Source organism: Cucurbita pepo, chromosome 18 (genome assembly GCF_057944985.1).
Source record: "Cucurbita pepo subsp. pepo isolate OVF chromosome 18, ASM5794498v1, whole genome shotgun sequence".
Taxonomy (NCBI): domain Eukaryota; kingdom Viridiplantae; phylum Streptophyta; class Magnoliopsida; order Cucurbitales; family Cucurbitaceae; genus Cucurbita; species Cucurbita pepo.
Window position 1 is genome coordinate 8,915,863 of NC_141815.1, and position 27,492 is coordinate 8,943,354.

Sequence of the window (27,492 nt, forward strand, 5' to 3'; positions counted from 1 at the left end):
TAGCAAGGCCGCCCGTTTTGTACAGTAAAGAGGTGACGTCTTGGCCTCTCGGGATGCAGCTGGGATGTTTCAAGGATGCTGGTTGAATTCAAAGGTAATGCTGCTAATCATTATTAGATAATTTTTAAATAGATTTATCTTCGTAATTAGATAATTTTTTTGCATTATATAATATATTTAGACCCAAACTTTTAACCTCAAAATAGAAAGCTTTGACTATTATCACAAAATGCTGTGCTGTGCTTCTATTTAGTTTCTACATTGCTAAAATGTTTGCGTGGCATGCTATTGAATTCATCTTTAAGTTTGAATTGGATAATCTAATGAACATGTCTGATTAATACTTTATTTACCATAGTGAGGTAAAAATGTAAATAAAGTTTAGAGATAATTATTTTTTTCCTAAAAAGTGGAGTAATTAGATGGATATTATAGATATGCTTCGTGATTAAATATAGAACTTAATTTTCCCCTTGACTTCTAATTTTGTGCTTGTTTGGAATGGATTTTCTTTCTTGCGCATATTGATTTGACTATACAACTCATGTTGTGTTTAAAAATAATTGGTAAAGATGTATTGTCATATTAAGAAGCAACTCGTGAATTAAAAAAATAGTTGATTTATGCTTTAAAACTCAAATTTGCATGATGTGAAAGTGGATAATGGGCTCTAGACTTGTTCATGTTAGTAGGCCTGCTAGCCCCGACACCATTCCAAAGCTCCTAAGAAATTCAGGAGGACCCATCTGGTCAATAAACCTAACAAATTTCATTCAAGTTGTGAATACAAGGGATAATAGTAAAGTAATCCCACTTCCATTAACCCAAATTTCTGACCAACTATCTTATTTGTCGCCTCAGTCAATTCAAAAACCCAAAACCTACTACTTGGTACAGTCGACCACATCACCGTTTCTTTAAACCAAGTTGATCCTTAGAATAAAATAATTGGAGCTGATCTCACCAAAACAGCGTCACAACCCCAATTCTCTAATCATGTTCAGGCCCCTTCTTGGTCCTGTCTACAATTAGATATCTATTATCTATACAATTCTAATGTTAAATCTAGGCTTCTTAGTCAAACGCTCCTTTAGTATTTTTAGATTTAATTTAAAATATAATTTTTTAAAATATAATTTTTCTTTGTTCTTTATTCATTATTTTTTGTATAAAGTTTGGGTAACGATTGTGCAGAAAATAGTTCATATCAAATATTATTTGGAAGGTTCATAGGAAGTTACGTTCATATTCAAGAGTATATATCTCATCGTATGATGACACTTATTGCAATTGATAAATCGACAGTCAATACTGCCGTCTCCAAGCCTTTTCTGACTCGCCCATGAGAAATAGTTAAAAGATTAAGATCAGAACTTGCAGCCAAGATGAAAGCACAACCCCATTAATTAAAAAGGCTGTTCAATAATGTTGTCCATTGAGTCTGTGGAAAGCCCAAAAAGCCGAACAGGTAAAAGATTCAGTCTTGCATTGGTAGGTGGATCTTGAAAGAGGAATATTGACGATGATACTCCCTTAAAAGTTGCAGTCAATTTGGGCGACGGCTACTTTTGGAAACTCAACTGTCTTGTAGCATCCAGAACCTTAGCTTTCTAAATACGTAAATATGCTAAGAAGTATATATACTTTAGTTTGGCGTGTTGGACACTTGGACTCTCCGACACATTTTGGATGTTGTGAGCCCAATAAATGTGTTGGACACTTGTTGTACATAACCAATATAGATACAACATCTGTTAGATTGGTATTTAACGCTAACACATAGTAATATAGGATAAAAAAAAGGAGGGGAGCGAAAAATGCATAAATTATTGACTCAGAATTTTCTTTTGGTGTAAAAATGATATATACTTTTACAAATTCAATTCTAATAAACATATTATCGTTATGTGACTCATGTCTGTGGCCTAGATTTTTTATAAAAGTAACGTGTCGTGTCATGTCATGTCGTCTTTGTGTGGTGTACTTGTATCCATGCTTCTTTGTAAATATGCAATTCATTGATCTACCTTAATTAGTTACAATTCGGGTCTTTATTTTGTGTTTTTTTTAGCACTTTGAACATATTGATTTAGTCTTTGATATTCATCTGAAAGTAAAGTGATTGTTGTGGATATGATATAGCCTCATATCGATTAGAAGACTCACAGATTTCTGTGATTGAATTTAGATAAATGATGTGCTTGAGAGAAGAGAAATAGACATAGGTATAAGGAGGCTTCAACGAGATGAGAGGTCTAATTGTCTCAAGAGGGCTGTTTGGAAGTTAGAGAAAATTGAAAGTATAGCGAAACTTATGTTTTCAAGAGGCTTTTTGGCTTATAGGAGTCAAGATCAAATATTAATACTGTTGTGAAGATACAATGAAGAAGTTTGCTGTCTTAACATCATGTAAATGGTTCTTGATATTGAGAACAAAACTTGCCAGACTATCCTAAGCAAGGAGATAGAAAAACAAAAGGAACAATAAAACCACTAATCTATATCTCATTAAAAAAATAATAATATAATACAATAAATATAGGGGGGGAAAAAACTAGTGGTGGAGATCAACTGAGCAGTTGACCAATTCGAGATAGTGATTGGTTCTGTTGTCACCGAGCCAGGTCAGATACAACCCTTTCCACTGCTTCCCGGAAGGCAGACTCGTCCCATTCATTCTCCTAATTCAATAAGGAAAAAGAAAAGTAAGAAAAGTAGAAATTTTAAGACAAAGTTTTTCGTTTTTCTCTTTATCTGACTTCATTTATCTACCTGCTCTTTTACCCCCACTTTCCTTCCCATTTCCTAATGGATATTATCTTTCTAAATGAAAAATGATTAGATAAATTAATTGCACTTTCCTACTCACTTTCTTAATTGACAACTTTGTTACAGGAAGCATCTCTGACTCTGAGGTTGTCCTACTTGTAATAATAGTATGAAGAATATGTTTTTTATTTGATGCTTTTTGATTAATGATAGAATGGATTATCATTCTGATGTGATGCAGGGGTTTGGATTATTGTGGATGTATTGATTGATTTTCTGTCACTTAGGATTTCATCAAGTTTGCTTATTTTTGTTGCAGAAACTAAGTATTAATTAATGCCTAATTACCTCAATGATTAATCTCAAATTTAGGTGGTTAGTAGAACTTGAAGGTGTTAACTGGGTGTTGCCTTCCATGGATACAACTCTCACATTGTTAAGCGGCTTCAAGAACTCAAGAACTCCAATGACCATGTCTGTCAATGGAGATTCTCCTCTAGTTGTTATATGCAAATCTATAATTTGGCCTTCTGATGTCGACTCTGAAACTTGTGAAATTCCAACTCTGAATCTTTCTTCTTGGGGAAAAACACTTGTTTCTTCTTCTTTTGCACTTTGCAAAAGCTGTGCTTCCAATTGTTGATTCCTTCGACTAAGCTCAGCCACTTGAGCTTTCAAAGAACTCATATACTCCCTTGTAGTTGTTAGCACTGATCCTTTGTCTTTCTGCATTATACAAATTCCATTATTCAAACTGAAATTGTCTAACAAATGTGAGGATGAGTGACTTTCTAAGCGTTTTTAAGTAATTGTAAAGATTTTCAGGCAAAAGATTGAACCTTAGTTCCTGGAGGGAGTAGAGATTTCAATGCTTGAAAGCTGTCATTGAGCTTCTCCCTCCGCCGCCGCTCTGATATCACATGGTGTAGTTGTGAGCTCGTTGGTCGACTTGTCGTTGGCATGCGCTCCCGAAGCCTCATGAGATTCAAGTTTCTCATGAAAGCTAATGATCTCTTGAGCAAGCTTTGCCTGGTGCTCATGTTTTGATTCAACCGTGCCGTAGTCGGGGTTAGTACTCTAGCATATTTCTTGAATGCACTGGCTTTTACATTCAAATGGTAGCTTGGAGTAATCATCCCCTCTAAAGTCTTATGCATAGAGGAGGAAGATGAACCGGCTGGCGAAGACAGAACAGCTAGAATGGTTCTTGTCATGGCTTCATCTAAGGCCTCTGGCGTGGGGAACTGAAGGTTTCTTGCTTGGGCAAAAATGGAGTCCATGGAGTGCTGATGCTGGCTTGGCAGAATGGGAATGTCAGCTGTGAAGGGCTCTGTAATATGGGGAGTGGTTTGAATTGCATTAAGCAGAAGAGAAGAGCACTCTGCAGGGCTGTCCATTGACTGTGATCTCAAGGAAGAAGTAGAAGATGAAAGCTGGTTCGGGTTCGGGTTCGGGTTCGGGTTTGGGATTGGGCTCAGACTCGGGCTCGGGATCAATTTTAGTTTTGTTGCTGGCTGAGGAAGCTCCAAAGGAATCTTGGGACCAACAACATCACCAGGTAACAAGTTGTTTATTATCATCTGCATGTCAACCTGAACTGATAATCATTAGTTTAAGCTTTTGAATATGGTAGAGATCTCAAAAGGCTTTATTCTTTTCACCTGAGAAACATTAGAGAAACCGAGCTCAATTTCTCCATTGATGCTCCCCAAAAAGATCGAAGCCTGTAATAATAATCATCTCCCAAATGTTAGGCTGAAAATTTAGACGTTAAAAGTAATCAATGAAATCATTCCCATAGGATGTAAGGACCAACCTGAATCCTTGCTGCCTGAACAAACAAAACCAGAAAAAAAGACATAAGATTTAACAATGTTTGAAGTAAACCAAAACACTAATCTCTTGAACTTATGAACTTACGAGATAAAACTGTCTCTGTATATCAGCAGAGGCATAAGTTTGAAGCTGGGAATCCTCCAACTTCAGACAAGGATCATTGTGCTTGTGTGCTAGTCCTGGAACAAGCCTATATATATATGCATAAAACAAAGCCACTTATATAACAAAACTAGCTCCATTTTACATAAAAAAAACCCAAACAAAAGAATGTAAATTAATTACCCATCTTCAACACTGAATTCTAGTTGCCTATATTCCTCAAAAAGCAGCTGAGCCAAACTCCCAGCAGATGAAGAACATGTCTGTACTTCAATCTCCTGTACGCATAAGCCATCCAAAAACCTCAAGCAGCTGCATGTCATGTCCATAAAACAACCAAAACGCATCAGCACAAAATGACCAAAACCCAGAAGAAAATACAAAAGGGAAAGAAGAGGTAGAGAGATCAGAGACTTGGATGGTTGAGGTAAATAAGACCAGAGGCAAATGTAAGTGCAGCCAAAAGAGTGCATTAGAGTTTGGAGAAAGCTATGGCGATGGCTTTCATGGAGGTGGAATGCGATCTCCATAATAAGAGGCTATGTTATGGAAAACTGATGAATGGACAGAGGGAGAGAGAGAGAGGGAGAGAAGAATGGGAATTCTAATTTAAACCAGCATGCTTGGTTTCTTCCCTTTGTTGCATAAAATCCCATTTGATCTTCATCTTCATAAGGTCTCTACACGTGAAACCAGACATTTCCAAGTCTGTATGTATGAAACTTTCTGGAAGGTTTGATGTGAAAAAGGAGAATAATATTAGAAGCTTGGGAGGAGGTATAGCTTTTGGTAGCCATAAATGGGAAGCCAGAATGGTGTGGCTTTAAAATAAGGGTTCAGAAGAGAGAGAGAGAGAGAGAGAGAGAGAGAAGGGGACCGGACCCAACAGATTTAATGGAGAGATGTGGGGGCTTTTGATTGAAAAGTAATAGAGGTTGAAGGCAAAGATTGAGAGAAATATAAACAGTGACCTTTTCAAGAATGGAATGCTAAGATTAAGATATGAGCTGAGAGAATATAGATTTGATTATTTCAAGCTCGGAAAAGTAGTAGGTCAAAGTCCTCCCTTTGAAGGGTTTTTAAATAATACTCTAACCATTTGTCCTTTTCATTAACTCATTATTTTTTTTTTCTTTATTTTAATTTTATGTCCAATTAATTTATGTATGAATTTTATATTCTTTTTATGTCTAAAACCCATTAAACAAAAAAAATTGAAAAATTAAAGACATATGAAATATTTTTAAAAAATTTAGAAATTTATTAGATACAAAATTAATAATTAATCGGGAGAAACTTATAATTAAATTTTTTTTTATAATTATTTTATTTTGACATCTAAAGTTTTCATTTTTTATGAAAAAAAAAAAGAGTAGATATTATAATAAATATTTATTAAAAATTTAACACCCAAATAGAATTCAAATTTATTTTGATTTAATTTTGTCACTTGCCTTATGTTTGACCAATTTATGATTAAGTATTCTTTTTCTTTTCCTTTTTTTTTAAATAATATATATATATATATATATATATATATATATATATATATATATATATATATATATTTTTTATTTTAGTCCTAGCAAGTATTGCCAGGATTTTTATTTTAGAACAAGCTAATTGTCATATTTTAAAGTAAAGTAATTAAATTTATATGAATAATTTTTTTAGTACAATAAAGTTAAAATTTCAATTTGAGAAAAAAAAGTGCATATCGTGCTCAATATAATGAAATGGAAGAACAATTTTATAATTGACTTTAAATTGTAAGTATTCAATTTTATTTATTTTTGTTTGGTTAAATCACTTAAATTTATTTCATATAGCAGAAATTAGATTTAAAAATGTAATTTTCTCAATATTAATTAGAAATTAAAAATAATCTGTCAAAAACTCAATCTCACTCTTAATTTTGGGGAAGGTCAATTTGGAGAAGACTAATTTGGCAGCTAATGAAGAAGAAATTATTCAACATTCAATATAGTGAGTATTTACTATATATTATTAAATGTTATTAAAAAATATATATTTCAACATAGAGCTTAAATCGATAACTACATCTTGAACCTTGAAGGTTTACCAATATATTTATTTTGTTATTATTATTTTTTTTAATAGAAAATTTGGCAAGCTTGTATTTTGTATTAAAAAAAATGGTTCAAAATATAAATATGTTAAATAAATAAATTTAAAAATATATTTTTAAGAATGACATAAATTAAATAATGTGAGGTGTAGACTAGTTGATTTGATCATGAACCCGAAGAAGGTTCACTAATTTGGTCAAAATGTGAACTAAGCCCACAAGTCCCACAATGCCCTTAAAAACTCTATAAACAATGGAGTTCTTCTCCATTTTAAATATTAATAAATTCAAACCTACTTTAACAACATTTCTCTTTTAAAGAAAGTTTTTAACAGAGTATCAAATTTGTTAAAATTATTCGATAAATTTAGTCTAAGTAAACAAAAGGTAAAAATTTAGCTTTCTTTATTCCTTTTATTTTTATTTTTATTTTTATTTTTATTTATCCAAAATTTCTCCGTTTCAGGATAGGCAAAGGGCAAAGGGAGAATCTCCAATGATAAAGGAGTATAAAAATAAGACCATTCCTTCCATTTCACATTGTAACTTTGTTCTTCAAGAAACTGGAAACTGCTATGGCTTCACAAGCTTCTTCAGGTATTTATAAACTGCCATCCTCTTTAATTTCCTAAATCCCATGCCATTGATAGGCTTTAGTCTAAGTTTCTTGTTGGATTTTGGAGTTCTTCAACGTTTAGGGTTTGAACTATTTGAAATGACTTTGTAAGTGTTCTGAAAAGCGTTTCAACGGCAAAAAGAGTGTTTCTAAGCACTTGAAAAGTATTAGAAAGAACCCTTTATCTTATTTTTTACTTATAGATTTTGTTAATTTTGGAAATTGCATAGATAAACAAGCCACAGTGCCTCGAGAAAAGAAGGTGATTGTAAACGGGAAGTCTGGTGGAAAGCTTGTGGGAATACTACATGAAGCTGGATCACTTCACATTGTTATCCTCTGTCATGGATATATGTCATCAAAGGTCTGGCTCTCTTGTGCATTCATGTCAAAATTGTTTTTCTATACTTTGTTTCGATTGTCCCTTTGATGTTGTTAAAACTCATTAATTGTTTATGTTATAAGTGCTTCCTTCTTGATCCTGTCAGCTAAACACATTCTACATGCGTTTTCTCACATAACACTTGTATGGTGTTTTGAACGTGAAAATCTTAGGTTGGAGTTGGGTTTTAATCCTAAATCACTCCCTAACGTAGCCTTATTTGGTGTGAGATCTCACATCGGTTGGAGAGGGGAAGGAGACATTGTTTATAAGGGTGAGATCGAAACATCTCCCTAATAGATGCGTTTTAAAACGTTGAGGGGAAACCCAGAAGGGAAAGCTTAAAGAAGACAATATCTGCTGGCGGTGGGTTTGGGGCTGTTACAGTTAGCGAGGACGCTGAGCCCCCAAGGGGGTGGATTGTGACATCCCACCTCAGTTGGAGAGGGGAACGAAACATTCTTTATAAGGGTGTGGAAACTTCTTCCTAGCAGACGCGTTTTAAAACCTTGAGGGGAAACCCAAAGAGGACAATATCTGCTAGTGGTGAGCTTGGGTTATTACAATTAGTGAGGACATTGGGTCCCCAAGGGGGGTGGATTTTGAGATCACACATCAGTTGGAGAAGAGAACGAAACATTCTTTATAAGAGTGTGGAAACCTCTTCTTTATAAGGGTGTAAAACCTCTTCCTAGCAGACGCGTTTTAAAACCTTGAGGAAAAACCCAGAAGGGAAAACCCAAATAGGACAATATATGCTAGCGGTGGGCTTGGCTATTACAGTCAGCGAGGACATTGAGCCTCCAGGGGGGTGGATTGGGAGATCCCACATCAGTTAGAGAGGGGAACGAAGCATTCTTTACAAGGGTGTGAAAACCTCTCCCTAGCAGACACATTTTAAAACCTTGAGAGGAACCTTAAAAGTATAAGTTCAAAGAGGACAATATCTCCTAGCAGTGGGTTTAGGGTCCAAGTTGGAGACAAACATTAATCATTAGAGTTTGTGGGTTTGTTGTTTTCAGGATGATGAAGTTGTGTTGAACCTTGCTGCAGCATTTGATAGAGAAGGAATCAGTTCCTTTCGTTTCGACTTTTCTGGCAATGGGTATGCTTTGTGGAAATGGGTTAGAAACTTGTGTAGATTTTGAACTTGTTTGGTTCCTAACTGGCTCAATCTTTGATTACTTAAACCATCAGAGAAAGTGATGGCTCATTTCAGCTTGGTAACTACGAGGGTGAGGCTGATGAACTGCATGCCATTGTACAATATTTCAACGAAGCAAATCGTTCAGTTTGTGCAATCATTGGGCATAGCAAAGGTCTCCCCTGACCTGACCCCTCACAAAGGCTCTTCTTTTTTCCATTTGAATATTACAGATATTTACTTTGTGAGTTTCAGGAGCTGATGACGTGCTGGTTTATGCTTCCAAGTATAAGGATGTCGATATCGTTGTCAATGTTTCTGGACGTTTTGATTTGACAACAGGCATCGAGAAAAGCTTGGGAGAAAATTATGAACAAGGGATGGATAAGGAAGGATTTGTTGATGTTAAGGATTCAACAGGTTTGTGTGTTAAAATGGTTGTTAGTTTGATTAGCTGCCACAAATGTTTTTAATTTGAAACATTGATATCATGTTTGTCTGTTGTAAATTTAAAAGATAACTTGTTTTTTCTTAGGTAAGTGTTATCGAGTGACAACGGAAAGTTTGATGGAGCGTCTAAATACTAATATGAGCCAACTGTGTCTTCAAATCGATAAAGAATGCAGGTAAGTTTAATCCATAAATTTTTAAGCTTATGTCTAAATGGACGGTGTAATTATAACGTATGTGTCTTCAAATCGATAAAGAATGCAGGTAAGTTTAATCCATAAATTTTTAAGCTTATGTCTAAATGGATGGTGTAATTATAACGTATTTAATTTAATTCTTGCTTGCCTTTTGTACTCTATTGAGTTTGATTCAACTAAAAATTCTTGGTACATGACTATTGGGTTCGTATAGTCATTTTTCAGGCCGCTATTGAAATAGCTTTTATGGCTATATGTTCGGCTACTCCACTCCTTTCATAAACATAGTTTCACAACAGCTACCAGGGATTTCTGTGGGTCTTAGTGTAATGGGTTTGTCTAAAAATATACATACCCATATTTTTTCGTATTTTTCCATGCATTCTTTTGTTTTGTAAAGAAATCTTATGATCATTATTTAACTTGAAATTCACTATAGAGATATATAGGATATATGTCTTTATGATCATCAGCCAATCATATTTGTTTTTCCTTGCCACCATATCAATTATATCATATAGAAATGTATAATTCTCAGGTTGAAGGAGAAAAATAGCTTAACTAGTGATGAACTTATGATGTTTGTACAGAGTGTTGACAGTCCATGGAACTGAAGATGCAGTAATTCCAGTCAACGACGCTCGAGAGTTCGATAAGATCATTCCTAATCATAAATTACACATTTTAGAAGGAGCTGATCACAACTACACAGCAGAATCACATCAAGTAGAGTTAGCCACGGTGATTTTGAACTTCATCAAGACTAACCTTCAGCAGGACAAAGAGATAGATAAGGTAAACTCTACCGATAAGCCATTGACTTGTAAAAGCTCATCAGCCTCTCATCTTCTGCAGACAGGTGAAGTGATAGATCATACTCAAGATCTTCCACACCCACATGACGGCTGATCTATGATGCTTTGGGTTTAATGATGCTGCTAGTTTTTTATGAAATAAATGCAATGAGCATAACTTTAGTATGAATCATATTTCAACAAGCAGATGTTCTTCACCTTTTAACTCCATGGTGTTTGTTCTTGAGCTCCAAATCTGATCTCCTAATATAGACGAAGTAATAATAATAAATAAAAAAAAAGAACCTCCCATCATAGGCATGAATATAGTAATAAATCCAATACAGAGGTCCATTTGTTGTTCAAGGTTAATAACCATTATATATGTAGGGTATTACAAATGATAACCAAAGGGTTAAGCCGATCCCATTTGTTAGTTCACCTTGCTCATATGATGGCATGAAACTAACCAAATCAACAAATGGTTGAGTTATTATTATTCAATGTTAAACTAAAGAAAACTGTACCAAGAAATGCATGTTAACTGAAGCAATTAAATCTATATTTTTATTGGTTTTTTTGGTTTTAATTTGATAGGGGTAGATTTTGAGATCTCATATCGATTAGAGAGAGGAATGAGTGGCATCGAGGATGTTGAGCCTCGAAGGGGGTGGATTTTGAGATCCTACATCAATTGGAGAGAAGAATGAGTGCCAGTGAAGACGTTGGCCCCGAAGGGAGGTGGATTGTGAGTTCCACATCGATGGAAGAGAGGAACTGACCTTAAGCCCTGAAAGGGGTAGACTGTGAGATCCCATATTGGTTGGGGAGGAGAACGAAACATTCTTTATAAGGATGTGGAAACTTCTCCCTAGCATACGCGTTTTAAAAACCTTGAGGGAAAGTCCGAAAGGAAAAGCCTAAAAAAAACAATATCTACTAGCGGTGGGTTTGGGCTGTTATACCCTCATCCCATTCAATCTTTTAAGCAAACTTAAACAAACAGATGCATGTTAACCCGAAGCAATTAGACCAAACGTAACACTGGTTTAAATTTATTTTTCCATATTATCACAGACCGAATAATTATTCCTATCTATATGGCAGGAGCTAGAGGGGGAAATAAGTTAATCTAAATTGCTAGGGAAAAAGAAATTATGATATTGATGTGGCAAAAGCAGTCGCACGTGCTTATCTCCTGTAATACTAAAGATGATCTTTAACAATATCTGGATCTACTAATAACGTTAGGATGTGTTCGTACCTTTGTCTTGAAATAATGTTCGTTTGCTCCAAAATGAAAGGAAATTTGTACTTCACTGCTGCAAACCAAAAGTGTCATTCTCATAATGACTAGTTGCCCGGTTTCAAAGCAACTTCACATGACAACACTTCAGTGGTTCTACCAGAAAAGAATGTCAATCTTTCAAGAGCCATTTCCCATTTCTCCGTTCTTCCTGAATTCATAAGTAACACAAATGAGAGAGAAAGAGCATAGTGATCATTCTAAGTAACATAAATCACCACATTACTGAAATTAAAGAAGTCACGGTCGTACCAGCTCAACCTTCAGCAGCTCAATTTTTTCCTCCAAATCTAAAATATGGTGCTTCAGTGCCTAGCAAAGAAAAGGTAGTAGTACATATAAGGCAACAGTTTAGATAGTCCTAGAGAACATACAAGTTCAGTATTAACTTATAAACGTTACCTCACGTCTCTGTAGTTCGATTGATCGAGCCAATGCCTGTCTTCTTGTCAACATGTTTTTAGGCCTCAGTGCATCAGGACGGGTATAATTTTTCCCACGATAGACGATAACCGCATAGCCTTTAGTAGTTTTATCCAAAGAAACCACCACTCCATCGCTCTCTGCTTCCAGAGAGATTGCTATATGTTTGACTTGTTGTAGAGTTTTTCCTCTCACAATTATCTTTACTAACTCTCTAAACTTCCAATGCAAGTGCATGTTCTCAATGGTGCCATCGTAAACACCACGCCTCCCTAAAAGGATGATCGATCGGTCACATTTGAAAATCTTTCCACATGGAAAAGTGGATATTTAGAACTGGGAAGGAATTTTTTATTTATTTTTTTTTACCTAAGAGCAGATATGGTTTCATACTCAGACCGATCTTACGGAATAGAAGTCGTTCCTCATCGGTTATGGTCTCCAAATCAGTGGGAAGCTCTGCTGGTTCTTTCTTCCCCTGCAATTTTGCTATAATCTTCTCAGCTTTTGTTACCTTCCCTTTTGCCTGTAAGCAACATTGACACACAGTTAAAGATACATGTCAAGCCAGAAATTTTAGCATCACAATTCGTTCACCTCTAGAAGTCATTTAGTGCATTATGTTACTCACAAGAGCTAGTTTCTTCTTGAGATCTTCAATTAGATATTCAAGTTTTGCTAAAGCTGAATCTTCTCTCATAGTCTCAATATCTTGACCACTTTGTTGGCTTCCCCAACGAGAAGTTGCTGCAATGGTTTCTGCAAGTGTACCAGCAACCAATGGAGCATTTGAAGCTTTCACTTTTGACTCAACTGAAGTTGAAGCCATCTGTCGTGCCTTCTCTTCGACATCTTGCTGAAGATCTGCTAGCTTCCGCCTTTCTTTCAATGCATCTGTGATTGTGGGTGGCAGGTAATCGTTGCCCCTATAGAAAACAATATATTCCTTGTTTCTAGAGAGTAGCGTTCCTCCTGTCAATATCTGCATGCATGAATTATAACCTGTTTAGTAGCTATTCAAACTTTTTAGTTCCCAAGTTCATAGACCTGTTTAGTAGCAAGGTTTCAAAATGAATCAGATGAATGTTAGTATAGTTAGAAAGCTATGAACAAAACAAAGTACACAATTCAAGTTCTTAGAGCCAATAGATCCAAAACAAAGTACACAATTCAAGTTCTTAGAGCCAGTAGATCCAAAACAAAGTACACAATTCAAGTTCTTAGAGCCAGTAGATCCAAAACAAAGTACACAATTCAAGTTCTTAGAGCCAGTTAGAAAGCTATCAAGAACATAGAAACATGAAGATAAATATAAATGATGCATCTCTGATAGCTATATATTCATCTAATACAGATGACTGCAGTTAATCAAAGTAAACCTTCATGATTATAGAATGCCCAAAACGCCTAAAAATTACAAGATTTTAGCAATAACTCACCTGGATAAACATTCCAAACTTTTCTAGAAAAGAATTGAGCTACAAACATGTGCAAGTACACTGATATTTGCATATAGTCTTCACAATGTTTTAATTCAACAAGCATAGATTATTATGCCTTACCCTGAGTTCTTCTGCCATTCTCTCATTACGTGTATTTTCTACACCTCGTTTTATAGCAATCTTTGCAATTGCACATTTTCCCCATAGCTTCACCATAGCATTGGCCAAACCTTGCAGTTGTCTATTCCTTCCTGTGAGAATCAAATAAAAGATTTTAACAAGCACATTATTACCTAGAATACGTGCGCACTTGCATACAATCAGACGAATGTACCTAAAGCAAAATGTGGAGGCATTTTTCTTGCAAGTCTACGAAAAGCAGTCACCTCCTTGTCCCTGAGGCAATGTCTTACCCCATAAGGCAGAATTCTAGTTGGAGGTTTGTATCCCGGAACTATACCAGGAAGCAGGTCTGCATCAACAGGCAATGGCTCACAGCCTGACCAATCCTTAAAACGCGGACCTATCTCGTCTAACAAAAGGTTCAGATCACTCAACTCTGCGAGTTCCTTTTCAGATAACGTCTTGGTATGCTTCGAAGCACCGGAAACAATTGTACTCGTAGTTCCGACCGTGTTAGAATCATATTCTACATTCTTTGAACCATCCAATGTACAACTTTTAGCTTGATTTTGTTTGGCATAAGATTGAACACAAGGCAGGTGGTATGTCATTCCCCTATACAATACTATCATACTACCCGACCTCCATACAACCAATCCGCCAGTTCTATTCTGATACAAAAAAACATTCCTATGTGAGGCACCCACATATTTAGTAATTCAAATCTAAGCCAACAACATACTGAACAATACTGCAAGAACCGATAAGCTATAGAACTACAACAACAATGCTTTGAGTTCTAATGTCTAGGGTTTAGGGTTGAAATCTGACCTCTAATGTCTCGTGTGCCCTCTTCATGTTGACAGTAAGAGGCCCTTCAAATTTCAACTTGACAACTTCATCTACCTTCCACTTCTCATGAATGGTATCCACCAGTTCTTGAGTTATACCTGCGACCCCCACTTCAATTCTTTCCAGCATTCTCAAAGAAATGTTCCTGAGCCTCCGCAATTCGTGCTCAGGAAGCGTTTTCTCAGCCAATAATGTTTTGCTGCTTCTCTGATCAACTTCTTCAGAATCCCTACGCGGCTCTCTCTTCCATGGAAAATCAACTCGACCATTGCTATCATTATCAGAACTCACAGAACGTACAAATTTTTTGCTCAACGGTGAACGTTTTTCAGTAATCGGCAGGACGTTCAGATCTACAGGATTAATTTCCTCCTCGTCTTCCGAAAATTCCACTGAAATTTCATCAATACGTTCACTAATTTCTCCATTCGATTTTCCACCAGGAGAAGCAATATCGTCAAAACTTCTCGTAATTGCGTAGCGATTACTTGAATCATCAGCAAAATCCTCGGATATCTCATTAAACACCTTTTCTGGCGTTTTAGGTTCGAAATCGAACTGCGAATTTCTGGATTTGCTACCGTGAGCCCAAGGGGCCGAAATTGGGCGACTTATAGGAACCTCTTGAGTTACATTAGTCGTTGAATCGCGAATTGAAACAGAAGCTTCATAGCCAATCCGTTCTTCCTCTTCCTCCTTCTCCTCCTCCTTCTGCTCTCGCTCTTGTTCTTGCTGCTGCCAGGGGAACTTATCTCTTGAGGAAGTCGGTTTTGTCGACCACTTATGGCGAATTTGCTCGAGGAAGCTGGGCCTGGGCTTCCGCTTCTTCTTTACTTCAAAATCCACTCGGATTCGACGGGGTGGTTGGGTTTCAACTTCGATTGCGTTGTTAGAACAACGAATTTTGAATCGAAGAGGTGCGACGAAGATTGAAGACGGGCTTTCAGAATGGCGAAGAAAAAAGCAGAACGATGGCGATGAAGAATGCAGAAGAGAAGAAGAAGAAGAAGAAGAAGAAGAAGGATTGGTTAAAAATGGCGAGAGCGCCATGGCGACAGGAAGCTGAAGCCGAAGCTGAATTGCGTCACTTCTCGCCCAAATTATCGATTGAAAAATGGAATTTTTTTTTTTTTAAAGTATTTTAATGAAAAAAAAAAAAAAAAAAAAAAAAAAAAAAAAAAACTTCCAAAAATTACTTAAAAATACATTTTTTTTATTAAAAAAATTGGTTAATATTTTATTTTAAAAATATTATTTAGCTTTTAAAATTTTAAAAATATATACTAATTTTTAAAATATCCTCGTTAATACTCTTAAATTTTTTTAATAATACTTAAAAAATACTCTTAAATTCTTTTACACTCTTTAAAAATACCTTTTGAATTTTTTTAATAAAAAATACTATTTCAAAAATATTTTTGAACTCTAAAAAAAATAACTTAAAAAATTTAAAGATAATTTATGAGATGGGCATAAATGATTTTCTTCCATATATTAATAATAGTAATTTTTAATTTTTTTTTTTTTGAAAGTAAAAGACGTTAATGTTATTTTAAATTTTTTATTTTTCAAATCTAATACAAATATATTTTTATATCTTTAAAAAATTAAAATATATTAATAAAAAAATAAATTTTAGGATATTTTTTCCCATTCCATGTCATCAAAACTTATGTTTATGTTTATGGACTCGACATTTGTGTCGGAGAAATTAATATCTTAGCTACCAACCTTATGTTTTCCCATTCCATGTCATCAAAACTCACGCATTGACCCCAAGTCAACCACAAGTCAAGCCAAATTATTACCAACTAAAAATAAACAAATTTGAATTTCTTTTTTCCAATTAAAATTACTCTTATATAAATAAATAAATAATAGATAATATTAAAATGAAATTTAAACAAATTTTAGAAATTTAACAGCTAATGGTATGTTTTAATCTGTTTTGGTAATATTATTTATTTTTTTACCGTAGAAATAAACATAAATGTTAAGAATTTATATGAAAAATAGCTCTTGAAATTAAATATGCAAAAAAAAAAAAAAAAAAAAAAAAAAAATTATTTATTAATGTCCATTAAATCCAACCGACCAAGTTTATTTTCCATACTACAAATTTTAAGAGGCTCTCCTATTCTCTCCCAACTCCACCGTCAACTCTCCAGCGCCGTCGTTGCCGCCACCGCTTGACCGGCATGTGGACTTCCATAACCACTTGGTTTACTCCCTCCTCCCTTTTCATCCTCGTCAACGCCGTCATCGCCACCATCGCCATCACCTCCCGTTTCACCGCCGACAAATCCCACCATCTCCACGGCGGCCCTGTCCTCCTCCGCCCCCCTTCTTTCCTAGACAGAGTCAAGTCCTTCAACTTCTCCCCCTACAACTCCGACCACAATCCCAACCCGGGTCCGGGTCCGGGTCCGACGATGTTGGAGCGGCTCAAATCCATAACCCTCAACAGATCCGATTCAGTTCGTGAACCGGAAACTGCACCGCCGCCGGCAGAACAGAGTCCAGAGAAGACCCATCACGACCATTCCATCTGTCGGAGCAAATCCGAAACCCAAACCCAAACTCCAGCGACAAGCTTACGGCGGCGGTTGCAGAAATCGCTGAGCGAGAAACTACCGTGGGCGTCGTTCACAACGGCACAGAGCGAAACAGGGGAATTAGTCAGCGAAATTGAACGGCGGCGTCCGGCGACGGCGAGAGCGGAGATTGGAGAACCAGAAACGCAGGAAGACGGCGGCGACGACGACGACAAGGAGGTGGATGTTAGAGCTGACGATTTCATTAACAAATTCAAACAGCAGCTGAAGTTGCAGAGGCTAGAATCTCTGCTGCGTTACAGAGACATGGTGAAGGGCGAAAAATAAAAAAAGGGTCCTCCTTTGTCTTCTTCCTTTCGCCTACAATCTCTGGTTTAGTACCTTTCTCGTTTGTATGGAACATATCCGCCATTAATGGCGGACATAAGCTCTGTTGAATGAATAATCTCTGTTTTCTAGACGAAAATTAGTGAAATTATGGCCTTGCATTCTCAATCTTCCTCCCCCCAAAATTACCCATTTATAAATCTATTAATAATATTTCCATCAATTTATTATATATTCATATTAATAATAAGATAAAAGATAAATCATGACATTTCACATTATTGTTAATTTAAATTTTTTTATTAAAATACCATTTTTGTTTTTATATTTTCAATTATTCAAACATAGTCTCAATAATTCTCTCAAAATTATTTTTTTATTAAGTTTTTATGTTAAAAAATGGATGCCACGTGGATATATTTCAAATTATGATGAAATTTAATATTTTGACTTAATTTAATTTTGAATCGAAGCCTTTAAATTTCCTTAAAAGGAAGACTGTCTCACCATTATATATCTTTATAAGAAATTAAATAAGTTGATAGGTCACTTTCAAAAATAATAATTAATTAATTATATTATTTTAAGTTATAATTAACTTTTTTAGTTCGTTTACTTAAATAAATATTTAATAATATAAAGATAAATAAATAAGTAAATAAATAAGGGGATGAGTCATTCATTGAAGTATAATCCAATAAAGATATATTAATTTGAGGTCTTCCTTTAAAGCTAAAATATGAGTAGGACTCCACATGGACACGATGCGTTGACCCCACCCACGGAAAATGGCTTGAAAGTCTTTCTTTTTTTTTTTTTTTTTTTTTTTTTTTTTCTTTTTTTTCTTTTTTTTCATTTATGTATAAAGAAAATGTTTACCCTTTTTCAAAAATGTTTTTTTCTTTTGCGAAATTCCAATGTTTTTTTCAAAAAGAAAAAAAAGTAAATTATTTAAAATTTTCAATATTAGAAAATATGGTTAAAAATAATATTTATAAACTTAATTTAAAAAATAAAAAATTAAATTATAGGATTTTTTTTTTTTTTTTTTTTTTTTTTTTTTTGGATTTTCCTTCAATTTATTTAAATCTAGTTGGTCCCATCACAATTAAATTAAAAAAAAGAAATTATATTTTTTTTAATAATATAATGCCATCTCGTATTAAAATATTGGAATGTTGGTGTTGTCTCTAATGTAAACGTCCGTAAGTGTACAGTCATATTCCACGTTTCTTATGTATATTCGTCATTTTTTTTTTACGATCTAATTTATTTTCTTTTTAAAAGTCTGATTAATTATTTATTACTAAATATTTGTTTTTATTAATCAAGTGAAAGAGCTTTTTTTTCTTTATCATGCTTATTTTTTAAGATAATTTTTAAAAATATGCATAATACTATTAATGTTGGACGTGACGAAATATAGATAATTAATTATTGCGTCAATATTTTAAAGTAAATTAAAGTTTTATAATTTCTACTTATTTACATGATTTTCTCCCCCTCTTATCTTATTTTAATGTTATTATTCTTTTTCGTATGCCAATAAAATTTTAGTTTAAATAAGGTAAAAAAAATATGGAATTAATTCATTTAAATATTGGTTAAATTAAATTAAACCTTAGTATATAAAGTTCAATAAAAATATATTTTTTTAAAGCTTAAGAATATTATTTAAACATTTAAAAATTTAAAGGTATTTTTAAAGATAAAATATAAAGTTTCAATTATTTTTATTAATTTAATTTAAAAATTAAAAAAAAAAAAAAAAAAAAAAAAAAGAAGAAGAAGGGGGAAAAGTGGACTTTCCATGCATGTTAATATCCACTTTGGGCTAAAGTAAAACAATGGTGCTTTTAAAAAGACACAGTCACTGCGTTCATTCAAATTCGATTCATGTTGTGGGACATTATTGTTTTTTTATTTTTATTTTTTTATTTCCTTATTTGTTTTGTTATGCTTGAATTAATTTAAGGACCACGATTAAAAGTATATATGTCTTGCGTCTGATTTAAATTAATGTTGATGTTGATCAATTTATTACGTCTAACATTCGTGGGCCAAGCTGTTAAAGTAGCTAAAGTGGTGATAAACTCCGTCAGTAAAATGGGTCCTAAGGAAAGTCCATCGATTTCCAATCTCAAGTAAAAATCCAAAAAATGGATCAATTTATAATCCTCTATCAGTTGGATTAATGGATCATCTAATTCGAAATGATAACAAAATGCATAGGTTGTTTGAAGGAGCTCGAGTATACAGATAGATACATATTGTATACCATCTCGTTACTTTATTTCCTCTACGAGGGAAAATGAAAAGTAATAAACCCGCAAATATTGGGAAGACTACAAGTATCGTTAACCAAGGAAAATAATTTGTAGTAAAAACAAGATACACTTGGACTAAAAAAACCTCGAATATATATATATATATTTATTTATTTATTTATTTATTTTCGAGCACGAGTTTTTGTCGATAAAAAATAAATCAAATGGATTCAAGGGAGTTTTTTGAGAATGTATTAATAAGCTAGACCCATACTTCAAGCTGTTTCTTGTAAAAAAAAAAATAATAAAAATAAATAAATAAATAAACGCGAACACTCAATAAATCTATCATCGTTTAAATTAACTATTGATTTAAAAAATATTTAAAGGTATTTTTACATAAAAAAAAAAGTGTAAAAAGGTTTTTTTAAGTTATAATATTAATATATATATATATATTTTTTAATTTAAGAATATTAATGAAATTTGACTGTCTCTTTAAAAAATATTAAATTTACTGTAAAGATATTTAAAATTTAAGAACGATTTTAAAGTTTTTTTTTTAAAGTTTAATTATTATTGACATGTTTAAGAGTATTTTTTTAATAATTTATAAAGTTATCTGTAACCTTTGACTTAAAAAAATTATTTAACATAATATATATTTATATATTTTTCTTTTTGCCGCGACTGAGAATCTTACGCGTCAAATGGCAGTGCATTTCCTACCTACGTGTCTATATGACGTGGCTAGTTATTATATGGGCAGGTAGCCCTTAAACTGTAGGGTGTTATCAACTTTATCCTAATTATTTTAAAATTTTTAATTGGTAAACTTTAAAAAAACGCTATTTTCTTTTTTATTTTTATATTTTGGATAATGAACGAAATTGAAGCAAACACAATTATTTATAAATATTAATTATATAAAAAACTTATGGAAAAAAATAATTTACAATTTTCATCCTTTGATTTATTATTAGAAAATACAACTAAAAACTAATTATATAATAAATAAATTAAAAAATAAAGCAGCAAAATTGGATGTTAAAAGTCTCCCTTATATCTCCTTCTACATATATATATATATATATATATATATATATATATATATATTATGAAATTTTATAGTTTTAATTATATAATTATTAGTCTAAAAACTTTTAAATTTATGTGAAATTATTTGTTCTATTTTAGATATTTTGTATTTAAATTTATTGTCTAAATAAACTTAAAATTTTAAGTTTTGGACACGAATATTTGAAAATGCTAAAATAATAAAAATGAAATTAATTTTTAAATTTTTTTTAAGAAACTTTTCAAATTTAAAGAGCTTGTAAATACAAAATATAAAATTTACAATTTTTAAAAATTATTTTTTTAAAACTTGTTTGTTATGTACTTTAAAAAAACTAGTTATTATTTTTTATAATTTAATTTAAAAAAACAAAAATTTGAAAAAGAAATTATTTTTAACCTAATCTAATTTTTAGGAGCGTTTTTAAAAATTTAATAAAAAGCTTGGAAATTAAATAAAGTTTTTTTTTTTTTTTTTTTTGTTATAACAAAAAATTAATATTTGTTTTTTTTTAATAATAAAAAAATTACAATTAAATAGAAAATAACATTCCAACGCAATACATTCACCGTTCATCGCCTCTCGAATCTCATTCTTAGGCTACAAAGCAAAAGAGAGCGGAAACTAATTGTCTTTCGCACCAAAAAGGGGGCGGAGAGACTGTGCTTGAGGAGCTCTAATGGCGGACAAACCCCAGCCGGTGCGCGTTTTGTACTGTCCGGTCTGCAGTTTGCCGGCGGAGTATTGCGAATTCGGACCCGATTTCGAAAAATGCAAGCCCTGGTTGATCCAAAATGCTCCCGACCTCTATCCCGATCTTCTCAAAGGTCCTTCGCACTCCCAAACCCTAATCGCAAGTGTTACTCCAAATCCGATTTTGTTAACTAATATTTCTTTGTCTGTTTATTTGTCTCTGTAGAGGCCAATGCGAAGGAAGCTGGTGAAGTTTCTAATAAACTGCAATCGACCAGTATCTCATCTGCTGCTGGTGATGGAGCTACTTCTTCAGGTTAACTTTTCAATTTTATTTATGTGCGCGCGCGTGTTTGCATCTATATGTGCATAGTTATTTTTGTTTTTGTTTTGTTGTAATTACCTGCTAGGTTCACTTGAAGATATTGAAAGCTACCGACCACAATGTTAATGTTCGCTTTATGATTTTGATTTTTGTCGTGAAATTTCACCTCGCTAATTCTACTGAGTTAACTAAGAGGCCTCATCGGGTAGTGGACACTCAATTTCCTCTGCAGTGTTGGGTTTTGGCGGTAATTTTGCACGTTTGAGACCTTGGCCATTGAATTATCTTTTCCATGGTTTGGTTATGTGTGGAAGATGGAAATAAAATGATTATCATTTCGGGTACTTTGTGGAAGTCGTTATGTACGATTGGTCTGCCAAAGAGTTTTTGGGATCAATTCAATTGTTTGAGCTTGAGCGGACTTAACTTTGTGATCCTTTCATAGACTTGTCCTGATGTACCTACTTAGAGTTAGCGTTTCTAATATTGGATCTTTGCAGATTGTCGGAAATAGAACATTTATGATGAGTATATGTATAGTTAATTGATCCTAAAATATATGGTTTTATCTAGTTAGTCAAATTTCTTTTATTTCAAAGACATTGCAGCAAGTAATCCCATTAATTTTTCCCCATTTTGCCAATTGGTTCACTTACCCCTATTCTCAAGGTAACATTTGATTTGGTTATCTGACATCTTCTGACTGTATGGTATTTTATCTGACGTTGGCTTCTCCATAATAATTTTATATTTGTTTGGTCTCAACCTATGACTTATAGCTCTAGTCACTCTTTTCTCTTTTGGTGGAGAAATACAGCGCCTAAGCAAGAGGAAGTGAAACGTCTTCCTGGTGGCAAGATAAAGAAAAAAGTAATTTAGTTATTAAACTCAGTTCTGCTGTCACTCTTCAATAAGACGTTGACGGGATGGATCTAATTAGTTGGATGTTCATGTAGGAGAGGCAAGAAGTTATTATTGAGAAGGTTACTCGCAATAAGAGAAAGTGCATTACAACTGTAAAAGGGTTAGACCTTTTTGGTGAGCAATACTTTGTTTTCTATCCCTACTTGACATTTCTATTGTTACATTAATTTTCAATAACAGTGTCTGTAACTGTTTTTAGGAGTTAAACTAAGTGATGCTTCAAAGAAACTTGGAAAGAAGTTTGCTACTGGGGCCTCTGTGGTTAAGGTTATTCACTTCTGGTGTCATGACTCAAGTGTCTTTCTACTGTTGATGCTTCTTGATATCTTATCGTCTGCTTAATGCTTGGTTTTAGGGGCCAACTGAGAAAGAGCAAATTGATGTTCAAGGGGACATATCTTATGACATTGTGGATTTCATCACCGAGACTTGGCGTGATGTAAGATACTTATCCTTATTAATTTTTTAGGGATAAAAGAATAAACCGGCCCCCCATTCATCTGAACTCAATACATCACTGTACTTGAATAGGGTTAATGTTTTCTAGTATGAGCAGCTCATAAATTATACCATATGGTTAGTTTTAATAAACGTTGACACTTTCAACTTCTGGTGATATAAATAAGGTTGGCACTATTTGTTTTTCTGTAAAGGTTCTACGTGTTCAATTATATTTCTCCATTATCAAGTGATTCTAAAATCGTAACAATTTTGTGATTAACACTCCCATCTCTCAATAGGCCCATCCTCCACTGTGATGTTATGCTTGTCTTGTTCTCCCACCCTCTCTCTCTCTAAAATTTTGCTGGATCTTGGCATCAATTAAGCATTTGAAGTTGGTGTCAGTTTGTGAATGGGTAGTCTCCTTCCTCAACCCTCTTTAAGAATCGGTTGAGTGGATTAGGACTATAAATATTAGCAGTTTGGTCCTTTTAGACTCTAGTATGACACGTTCCCATCGCATTGGACAAAATCTTTGTCTAAGCTTTAAGTTTTAATCTTTAACTTTGCTTTTATTATTTTCATAATCCTGTCAAATTCATTGACTTAATTCTTACCCCTCTGCTTTCTGATTTGTAGTTGTCCATGTTCTTATGATCTACTACCTGTTTTGGGGTTCACTACCTACATTTTTTATTTCATAAATTTTAACGACAACTTTTAGAAATAAGTCTCAAAATTTTCATGGATGGTCACACATACTTATGCATGTGATGGAGGAGAGGAATAATAGGAAATTGAGAGGGGTTAGGAGGGGCTCTTGTGATGCCTTGTCCCTCTTTAGGTTTTATGTTCCTCTTTAGGTGTCGATGACGAAGTCTTTTTGTCATTACTCTTTAGGTCTCATTTTACTTGCTTGGAGCCACTGTTGCAAGATTTGACATGTAATGACCCCAACATTCTCCTATTCTAAGAGTGAAGTCTACGTGTCCTTCTAGCATGTTTTGTTCTCACTCACATGCATCCTAGGAAAATTTCCAAGAGGTCACCCAACATAGAATTACTCCAAGAAAAACACATTTAACCTTGGAGTTTCTATGATTGAGCCATTGAAGGTGCATCTTGTTGGTATAGGTAGTGACTTTCAATTCTTTTAAGCCTTTCTTAGCTAACCTATCCTCAGAGTCTCTCTCATTCGGATGTGGTCTTGGTTCATTCATGTACCCCTCCTTACTCGGGTGTCACATGCCCACTAGCTTCCGTGTTAGTTTGTCTCGGAATTCATGTACCCCTCCTTATCGATATTGACTATGTTCTCTTGACATGTAGGGACATTATAGTTAGGGCATGCATGGGATCGATTTGAAAGGGTTAAAATAACTTTTGTCAGGTTTCACATTAACTCAAAACATGCTTTTAATCCTCCAAAATCAATTTAAGGTTGGGTTTTACTCTTTTAACACGACTTTCACAATAAAAATTGTTTTTGGATGATTATAACCATGTTTCAAAGTGATTTGAACATGAAAAAAGTGATTTTAATAATTTCAAAAATCACTCCAAAACGTGCTATTTTAGTTGTTTTAAGAAAAATCTATGTTACTTTTAACTAATTTTAGATGTCCTACGCTCCTCTATTCTCTTCTATCATTCCTTCCCTATCCTGCTAATGCTCGAATGTCCGATCTATATGACAAATTGGTGCGTTATTAGATTTTTAGCCTCATGTATAGCATTTCTATGATAACAAGCATGGCCCCATTTAACTGAAGCTCTTTTCTTGATGGGCTGACTCATCCTGCGCTCCTCTATACTTCTAGAACATTAGTATTAGTACATCATATTGGTGCCGTGGAAGGCCCATCCTTTTTGTTCTAAGAACTTGAGTTGCTCATTTTCCCCTCTTTAATGGGGATGGTGCAATGTAGACCTTCTTTTAGTGCTAAAAAATTAGATTGTAAATACATTTTTGATTGGGTCTAGTGTGGTAGATTAAATAGATAGAGCTTTATGTTGGTCTTTTAACCATAAAGTAGGCTTCAACTTGGTTATTTTCCATTTGGCCTTTGCCCCCAGTCCTCAACTATCATTTTCTTTTATTTGTCTTTTCCGTTTCTTTGGGGTCTGGCATTGTCATGATGGATACTATGGAGTTTAGACTATTTAGCAAAAAACTGAATTTGAATTTAGAAACAGCTAATGGTTTAGAGAAAAATTAGAACATATCAACTAGATAAGAAATTAACTAGCCATTTCATTAGTGATACATATAGTTCCACTATAGATGCTTTCTATTTGAACACTACCTTCGACTTCAATTTCACTTTCATCAGTGATACATATAGCTCCACTATAGATGCCTTCTTTTTTAACACCACCTTCGACTTGAACTTCACTTTCTGAACCTAGTATTTTTTGGATTTTTCAATCATGTACCAAGCAATAAATAACAGTGAAATTAAAAACAACTATTTATTTATTCTTGTTCTAATGTAGAAAATGGCGCCCTTTATATTTGTTTTCATAAGTTTGATGTCAAATGAGACTGCTTTTTGAAAAAGTTGTCAATGTTGCTTGATGTTTTCTAATGTTTGATGCATACTTCATTCCTTGCTAATTGTACTGTCGTTCCCCTTTCAAATTTCCCTCCTCTCGTCATTTATTTCTAATCATAAATATGTGGGCACAACACATATTTGAAAATTTTTAGAGGGGAATGCCCTCCGGGATAGAGAGGTTCTTTGAGCATTATACATGCCTCTTAATCCTTTCTTGTAACAGGTCCCAGAAACTGCAATTTTCTTCATCGAAGATGGGAAGAAGGTTCCTGCTGCCTGACAATGAAATCATGGCAAACAAATAATATGTGGGCTTCTGTGCATCCTTTTCCCTTCTTGTGCGAGTCCTTTTAAGATTCCACAAGTAAGTGGTCATTACAGTTTTTTTTTTTTTTTTGTTACAGTTCCAAAAACCTTTGTATCGGATCACGAGACTTTTTGTCCTACTTTCTTCAATCCTTGTACCTTTTCTCAGGAGATGAGCTTTTATTTATTTTGGCCTTTTTTATTTAGGGAAGAAAAAAGAAAAAAAAATATATATATATATCTAGGTCAAACTCTGTTCCAACTTATGGGTTATTTGTATAGAGGACTATATCTCGATATTGTAATTTTTTTTTCTACCCTTTACAGAAACAACTCTAGAAACGTCTATCTCCATATTCCCCCCCACTTTTTCTGAGTGCAAACTGTTATTGTCTTCAGGAACATACGGGAATATGTCAAAGCATTGTTTTCCGGAACATCAAAACTTTACAGCATGTATGATGATATTTTGATTTGTGGGTAAAGGGGAGTGTACCAATAGAAATTCAACGAAACAAATTATGGTTGAACTTGAGGTTAGAAACTGATTTGCCAATTGTGGCAATATTGTGTGCACAATAACCTAATATGCTGATGTTCTATGGGTTGCTTTGGTTAGCCTTTTAGCACAGATGGAGGAGCACTAAGAAGTTGATGCTCCTGAAGAACAACTTTAAACCCCATCTGATTAAGACACATTGATAGGCTTTTTAAACCCTCCTTAAGGCAGGATGTTGAGAAAGTGAATACTGGGGTGAGTGTCACATTTTGTAATGCCATGATTTGATAGGAAAGTGCATGTCTGCGGATGTTGTCCTTCTTGTTACCAGAGCACAATCAGGGCTTATATTTGTTGTCGATTAGAATGGAAGGAGAATAGAAATAGAATAGAATTTATAAAGCTGACTTGTCTAGTGCATTTGTGTGCGTGTGGATTGGATTGTGTTATTAGGCAGGCAGGCGGTGCGGTTATGGATGGTCGGCCTGCTTGGGGTTGGTACTAGAAGCGACAGAGTTGGCATTGCATTGACACAAATTCAACCACCACCACAAGTCAGGTTATTATACTTGTTTCTAGTGTGTGCCTTTCTTTTGTCTTACCCTTTTCTTGCTATAACCTTTGTGTTTTGTTTGGACCTCCAGAAACTGGACGATGTCCCCATTAAACTAATGGGCCTCTAAATTAAAATTTAAAAGAATCATTTTAACCCTTTAGGGGTCTTTGGTTCACGGTTTTTGTAATGATCGAGGTCTACTGGTAGCAGATATTGTCCTGTTTGGGCTTTCCCTTTTGGGCTTCCCTTCAAGGCTTTAAAATGTGTCTGCTAGGGGAAGGCTTCCATACCCTTATAAATGGTGGTTTGTTCTCCTCCCCAACCAACGTGGGACATCAGAGTTTTAAGCTCGGTCCATCTTTGGTTTAGAGTTTTAGGAATCAAGTGTGAGATACCATATTGGTTGGAGAGAGGAACGAAACATTCTTTGTAAGAGTC

General features: G+C 34.1%; 5 protein-coding genes across 9 annotated transcripts; 3 read left to right on the top strand and 2 right to left on the bottom strand.

Annotated features, from left to right (window-relative positions):
• Window positions 1-101: 101 nt before the first annotated feature.
• On the bottom strand, window positions 102-5,835 carry LOC111780260 (putative transcription factor bHLH041). The gene is made up of 7 exons (XM_023660611.2): window positions 4,891-5,835; window positions 4,690-4,795; window positions 4,586-4,600; window positions 4,431-4,493; window positions 3,609-4,361; window positions 3,118-3,495; window positions 102-2,681 (listed from the first exon to the last, which is right to left on the bottom strand). Exons 1-7 carry the CDS (start codon window positions 5,235-5,237, stop codon window positions 2,613-2,615), a joined length of 1,731 nt encoding a protein of 576 aa, XP_023516379.1. The 5' UTR covers window positions 5,238-5,835; the 3' UTR covers window positions 102-2,612.
• On the top strand, window positions 4,205-11,273 carry LOC111780264 (uncharacterized). Of its 3 annotated transcripts, none has more exons than XM_087119405.1 (9): window positions 4,205-4,327; window positions 7,263-7,393; window positions 7,643-7,776; window positions 8,817-8,899; window positions 8,992-9,113; window positions 9,194-9,358; window positions 9,474-9,564; window positions 10,176-10,380; window positions 10,441-10,605. In XM_087119405.1, exons 2-9 carry the CDS (start codon window positions 7,372-7,374, stop codon window positions 10,492-10,494), a joined length of 876 nt encoding a protein of 291 aa, XP_086975531.1. In that variant the 5' UTR covers window positions 4,205-4,327; window positions 7,263-7,371; the 3' UTR covers window positions 10,495-10,605. The 3 variants fall into 3 exon arrangements, with proteins under 3 accessions (XP_086975531.1, XP_086975532.1, XP_023516384.2); XM_087119406.1 differs by lacking the exon at window positions 10,441-10,605 and adding an exon at window positions 10,977-11,273 and having other exon boundaries at window positions 4,207-4,327; XM_023660616.2 differs by having other exon boundaries at window positions 4,208-4,327; window positions 10,176-10,605.
• Window positions 10,125-15,620, bottom strand: LOC111780259 (CRS1 / YhbY (CRM) domain-containing protein). 3 transcript variants are annotated; one of them, XM_087119403.1, is made up of 11 exons: window positions 14,505-15,620; window positions 13,885-14,344; window positions 13,671-13,801; window positions 12,740-13,090; window positions 12,478-12,634; window positions 12,088-12,380; window positions 11,938-11,997; window positions 11,644-11,836; window positions 10,599-10,643; window positions 10,354-10,434; window positions 10,125-10,249 (listed from the first exon to the last, which is right to left on the bottom strand). In XM_087119403.1, exons 1-8 carry the CDS (start codon window positions 15,573-15,575, stop codon window positions 11,798-11,800), a joined length of 2,562 nt encoding a protein of 853 aa, XP_086975529.1. In that variant the 5' UTR covers window positions 15,576-15,620; the 3' UTR covers window positions 10,125-10,249; window positions 10,354-10,434; window positions 10,599-10,643; window positions 11,644-11,797. The 3 variants fall into 3 exon arrangements, with proteins under 3 accessions (XP_086975529.1, XP_086975528.1, XP_086975530.1); XM_087119402.1 differs by having other exon boundaries at window positions 10,354-10,520; XM_087119404.1 differs by lacking the exon at window positions 10,599-10,643.
• A 1,003-nt stretch (window positions 15,621-16,623) lies between these two features.
• LOC111780324 (pathogen-associated molecular patterns-induced protein A70) lies at window positions 16,624-17,575 on the top strand. The gene has a single exon (XM_023660697.2). The coding sequence runs from the start codon at window positions 16,724-16,726 to the stop codon at window positions 17,405-17,407; it is 684 nt and encodes a 227-aa protein (XP_023516465.2). The 5' UTR covers window positions 16,624-16,723; the 3' UTR covers window positions 17,408-17,575.
• A 3,753-nt stretch (window positions 17,576-21,328) lies between these two features.
• On the top strand, window positions 21,329-26,304 carry LOC111780060 (translation machinery-associated protein 22). The gene is made up of 7 exons (XM_023660323.2): window positions 21,329-21,579; window positions 21,672-21,761; window positions 22,588-22,640; window positions 22,727-22,808; window positions 22,894-22,961; window positions 23,050-23,133; window positions 25,917-26,304. Exons 1-7 carry the CDS (start codon window positions 21,432-21,434, stop codon window positions 25,971-25,973), a joined length of 582 nt encoding a protein of 193 aa, XP_023516091.1. The 5' UTR covers window positions 21,329-21,431; the 3' UTR covers window positions 25,974-26,304.
• Window positions 26,305-27,492: the final 1,188 nt, after the last annotated feature.

What these genes read in the sequence shown, in the direction of transcription:
- LOC111780324 (XM_023660697.2), top strand. Translation starts at nt 16,724, where the DNA reads ATGTGGACTTCCATAACCACTTGGTTTACTCCCTCCTCCCTTTTCATC.
- LOC111780060 (XM_023660323.2), top strand. Translation starts at nt 21,432, where the DNA reads ATGGCGGACAAACCCCAGCCGGTGCGCGTTTTGTACTGTCCGGTCTGC. An exon ending in GTGGCAAGATAAAGAAAAAA is followed by an intron (nt 22,641 to 22,726) that starts GTAATTTAGTTA and finishes ATGTTCATGTAG; the next exon opens with GAGAGGCAAGAAGTTATTAT. An exon ending in CTGGGGCCTCTGTGGTTAAG is followed by an intron (nt 22,962 to 23,049) that starts GTTATTCACTTC and finishes GCTTGGTTTTAG; the next exon opens with GGGCCAACTGAGAAAGAGCA.
- LOC111780260 (XM_023660611.2), bottom strand. Translation starts at nt 5,237, where the DNA reads ATGGAGATCGCATTCCACCTCCATGAAAGCCATCGCCATAGCTTTCTC. An exon ending in TACTCCCTCCAGGAACTAAG is followed by an intron (nt 3,496 to 3,608) that starts GTTCAATCTTTT and finishes TGTATAATGCAG; the next exon opens with AAAGACAAAGGATCAGTGCT. An exon ending in ATTTGAGATTAATCATTGAG is followed by an intron (nt 2,682 to 3,117) that starts GTAATTAGGCAT and finishes TTATTGAATTAG; the next exon opens with GAGAATGAATGGGACGAGTC.
- LOC111780264 (XM_023660616.2), top strand. Translation starts at nt 7,372, where the DNA reads ATGGCTTCACAAGCTTCTTCAG. An exon ending in TGATGTTAAGGATTCAACAG is followed by an intron (nt 9,359 to 9,473) that starts GTTTGTGTGTTA and finishes GTTTTTTCTTAG; the next exon opens with GTAAGTGTTATCGAGTGACA. An exon ending in CAAATCGATAAAGAATGCAG is followed by an intron (nt 9,565 to 10,175) that starts GTAAGTTTAATC and finishes ATGTTTGTACAG; the next exon opens with AGTGTTGACAGTCCATGGAA.
- LOC111780259 (XM_087119404.1), bottom strand. Translation starts at nt 15,575, where the DNA reads ATGGCGCTCTCGCCATTTTTAACCAATCCTTCTTCTTCTTCTTCTTCT. An exon ending in GGGCACACGAGACATTAGAG is followed by an intron (nt 14,345 to 14,504) that starts GTCAGATTTCAA and finishes TTTTTGTATCAG; the next exon opens with AATAGAACTGGCGGATTGGT. An exon ending in GCCTCCACATTTTGCTTTAG is followed by an intron (nt 13,802 to 13,884) that starts GTACATTCGTCT and finishes TGATTCTCACAG; the next exon opens with GAAGGAATAGACAACTGCAA.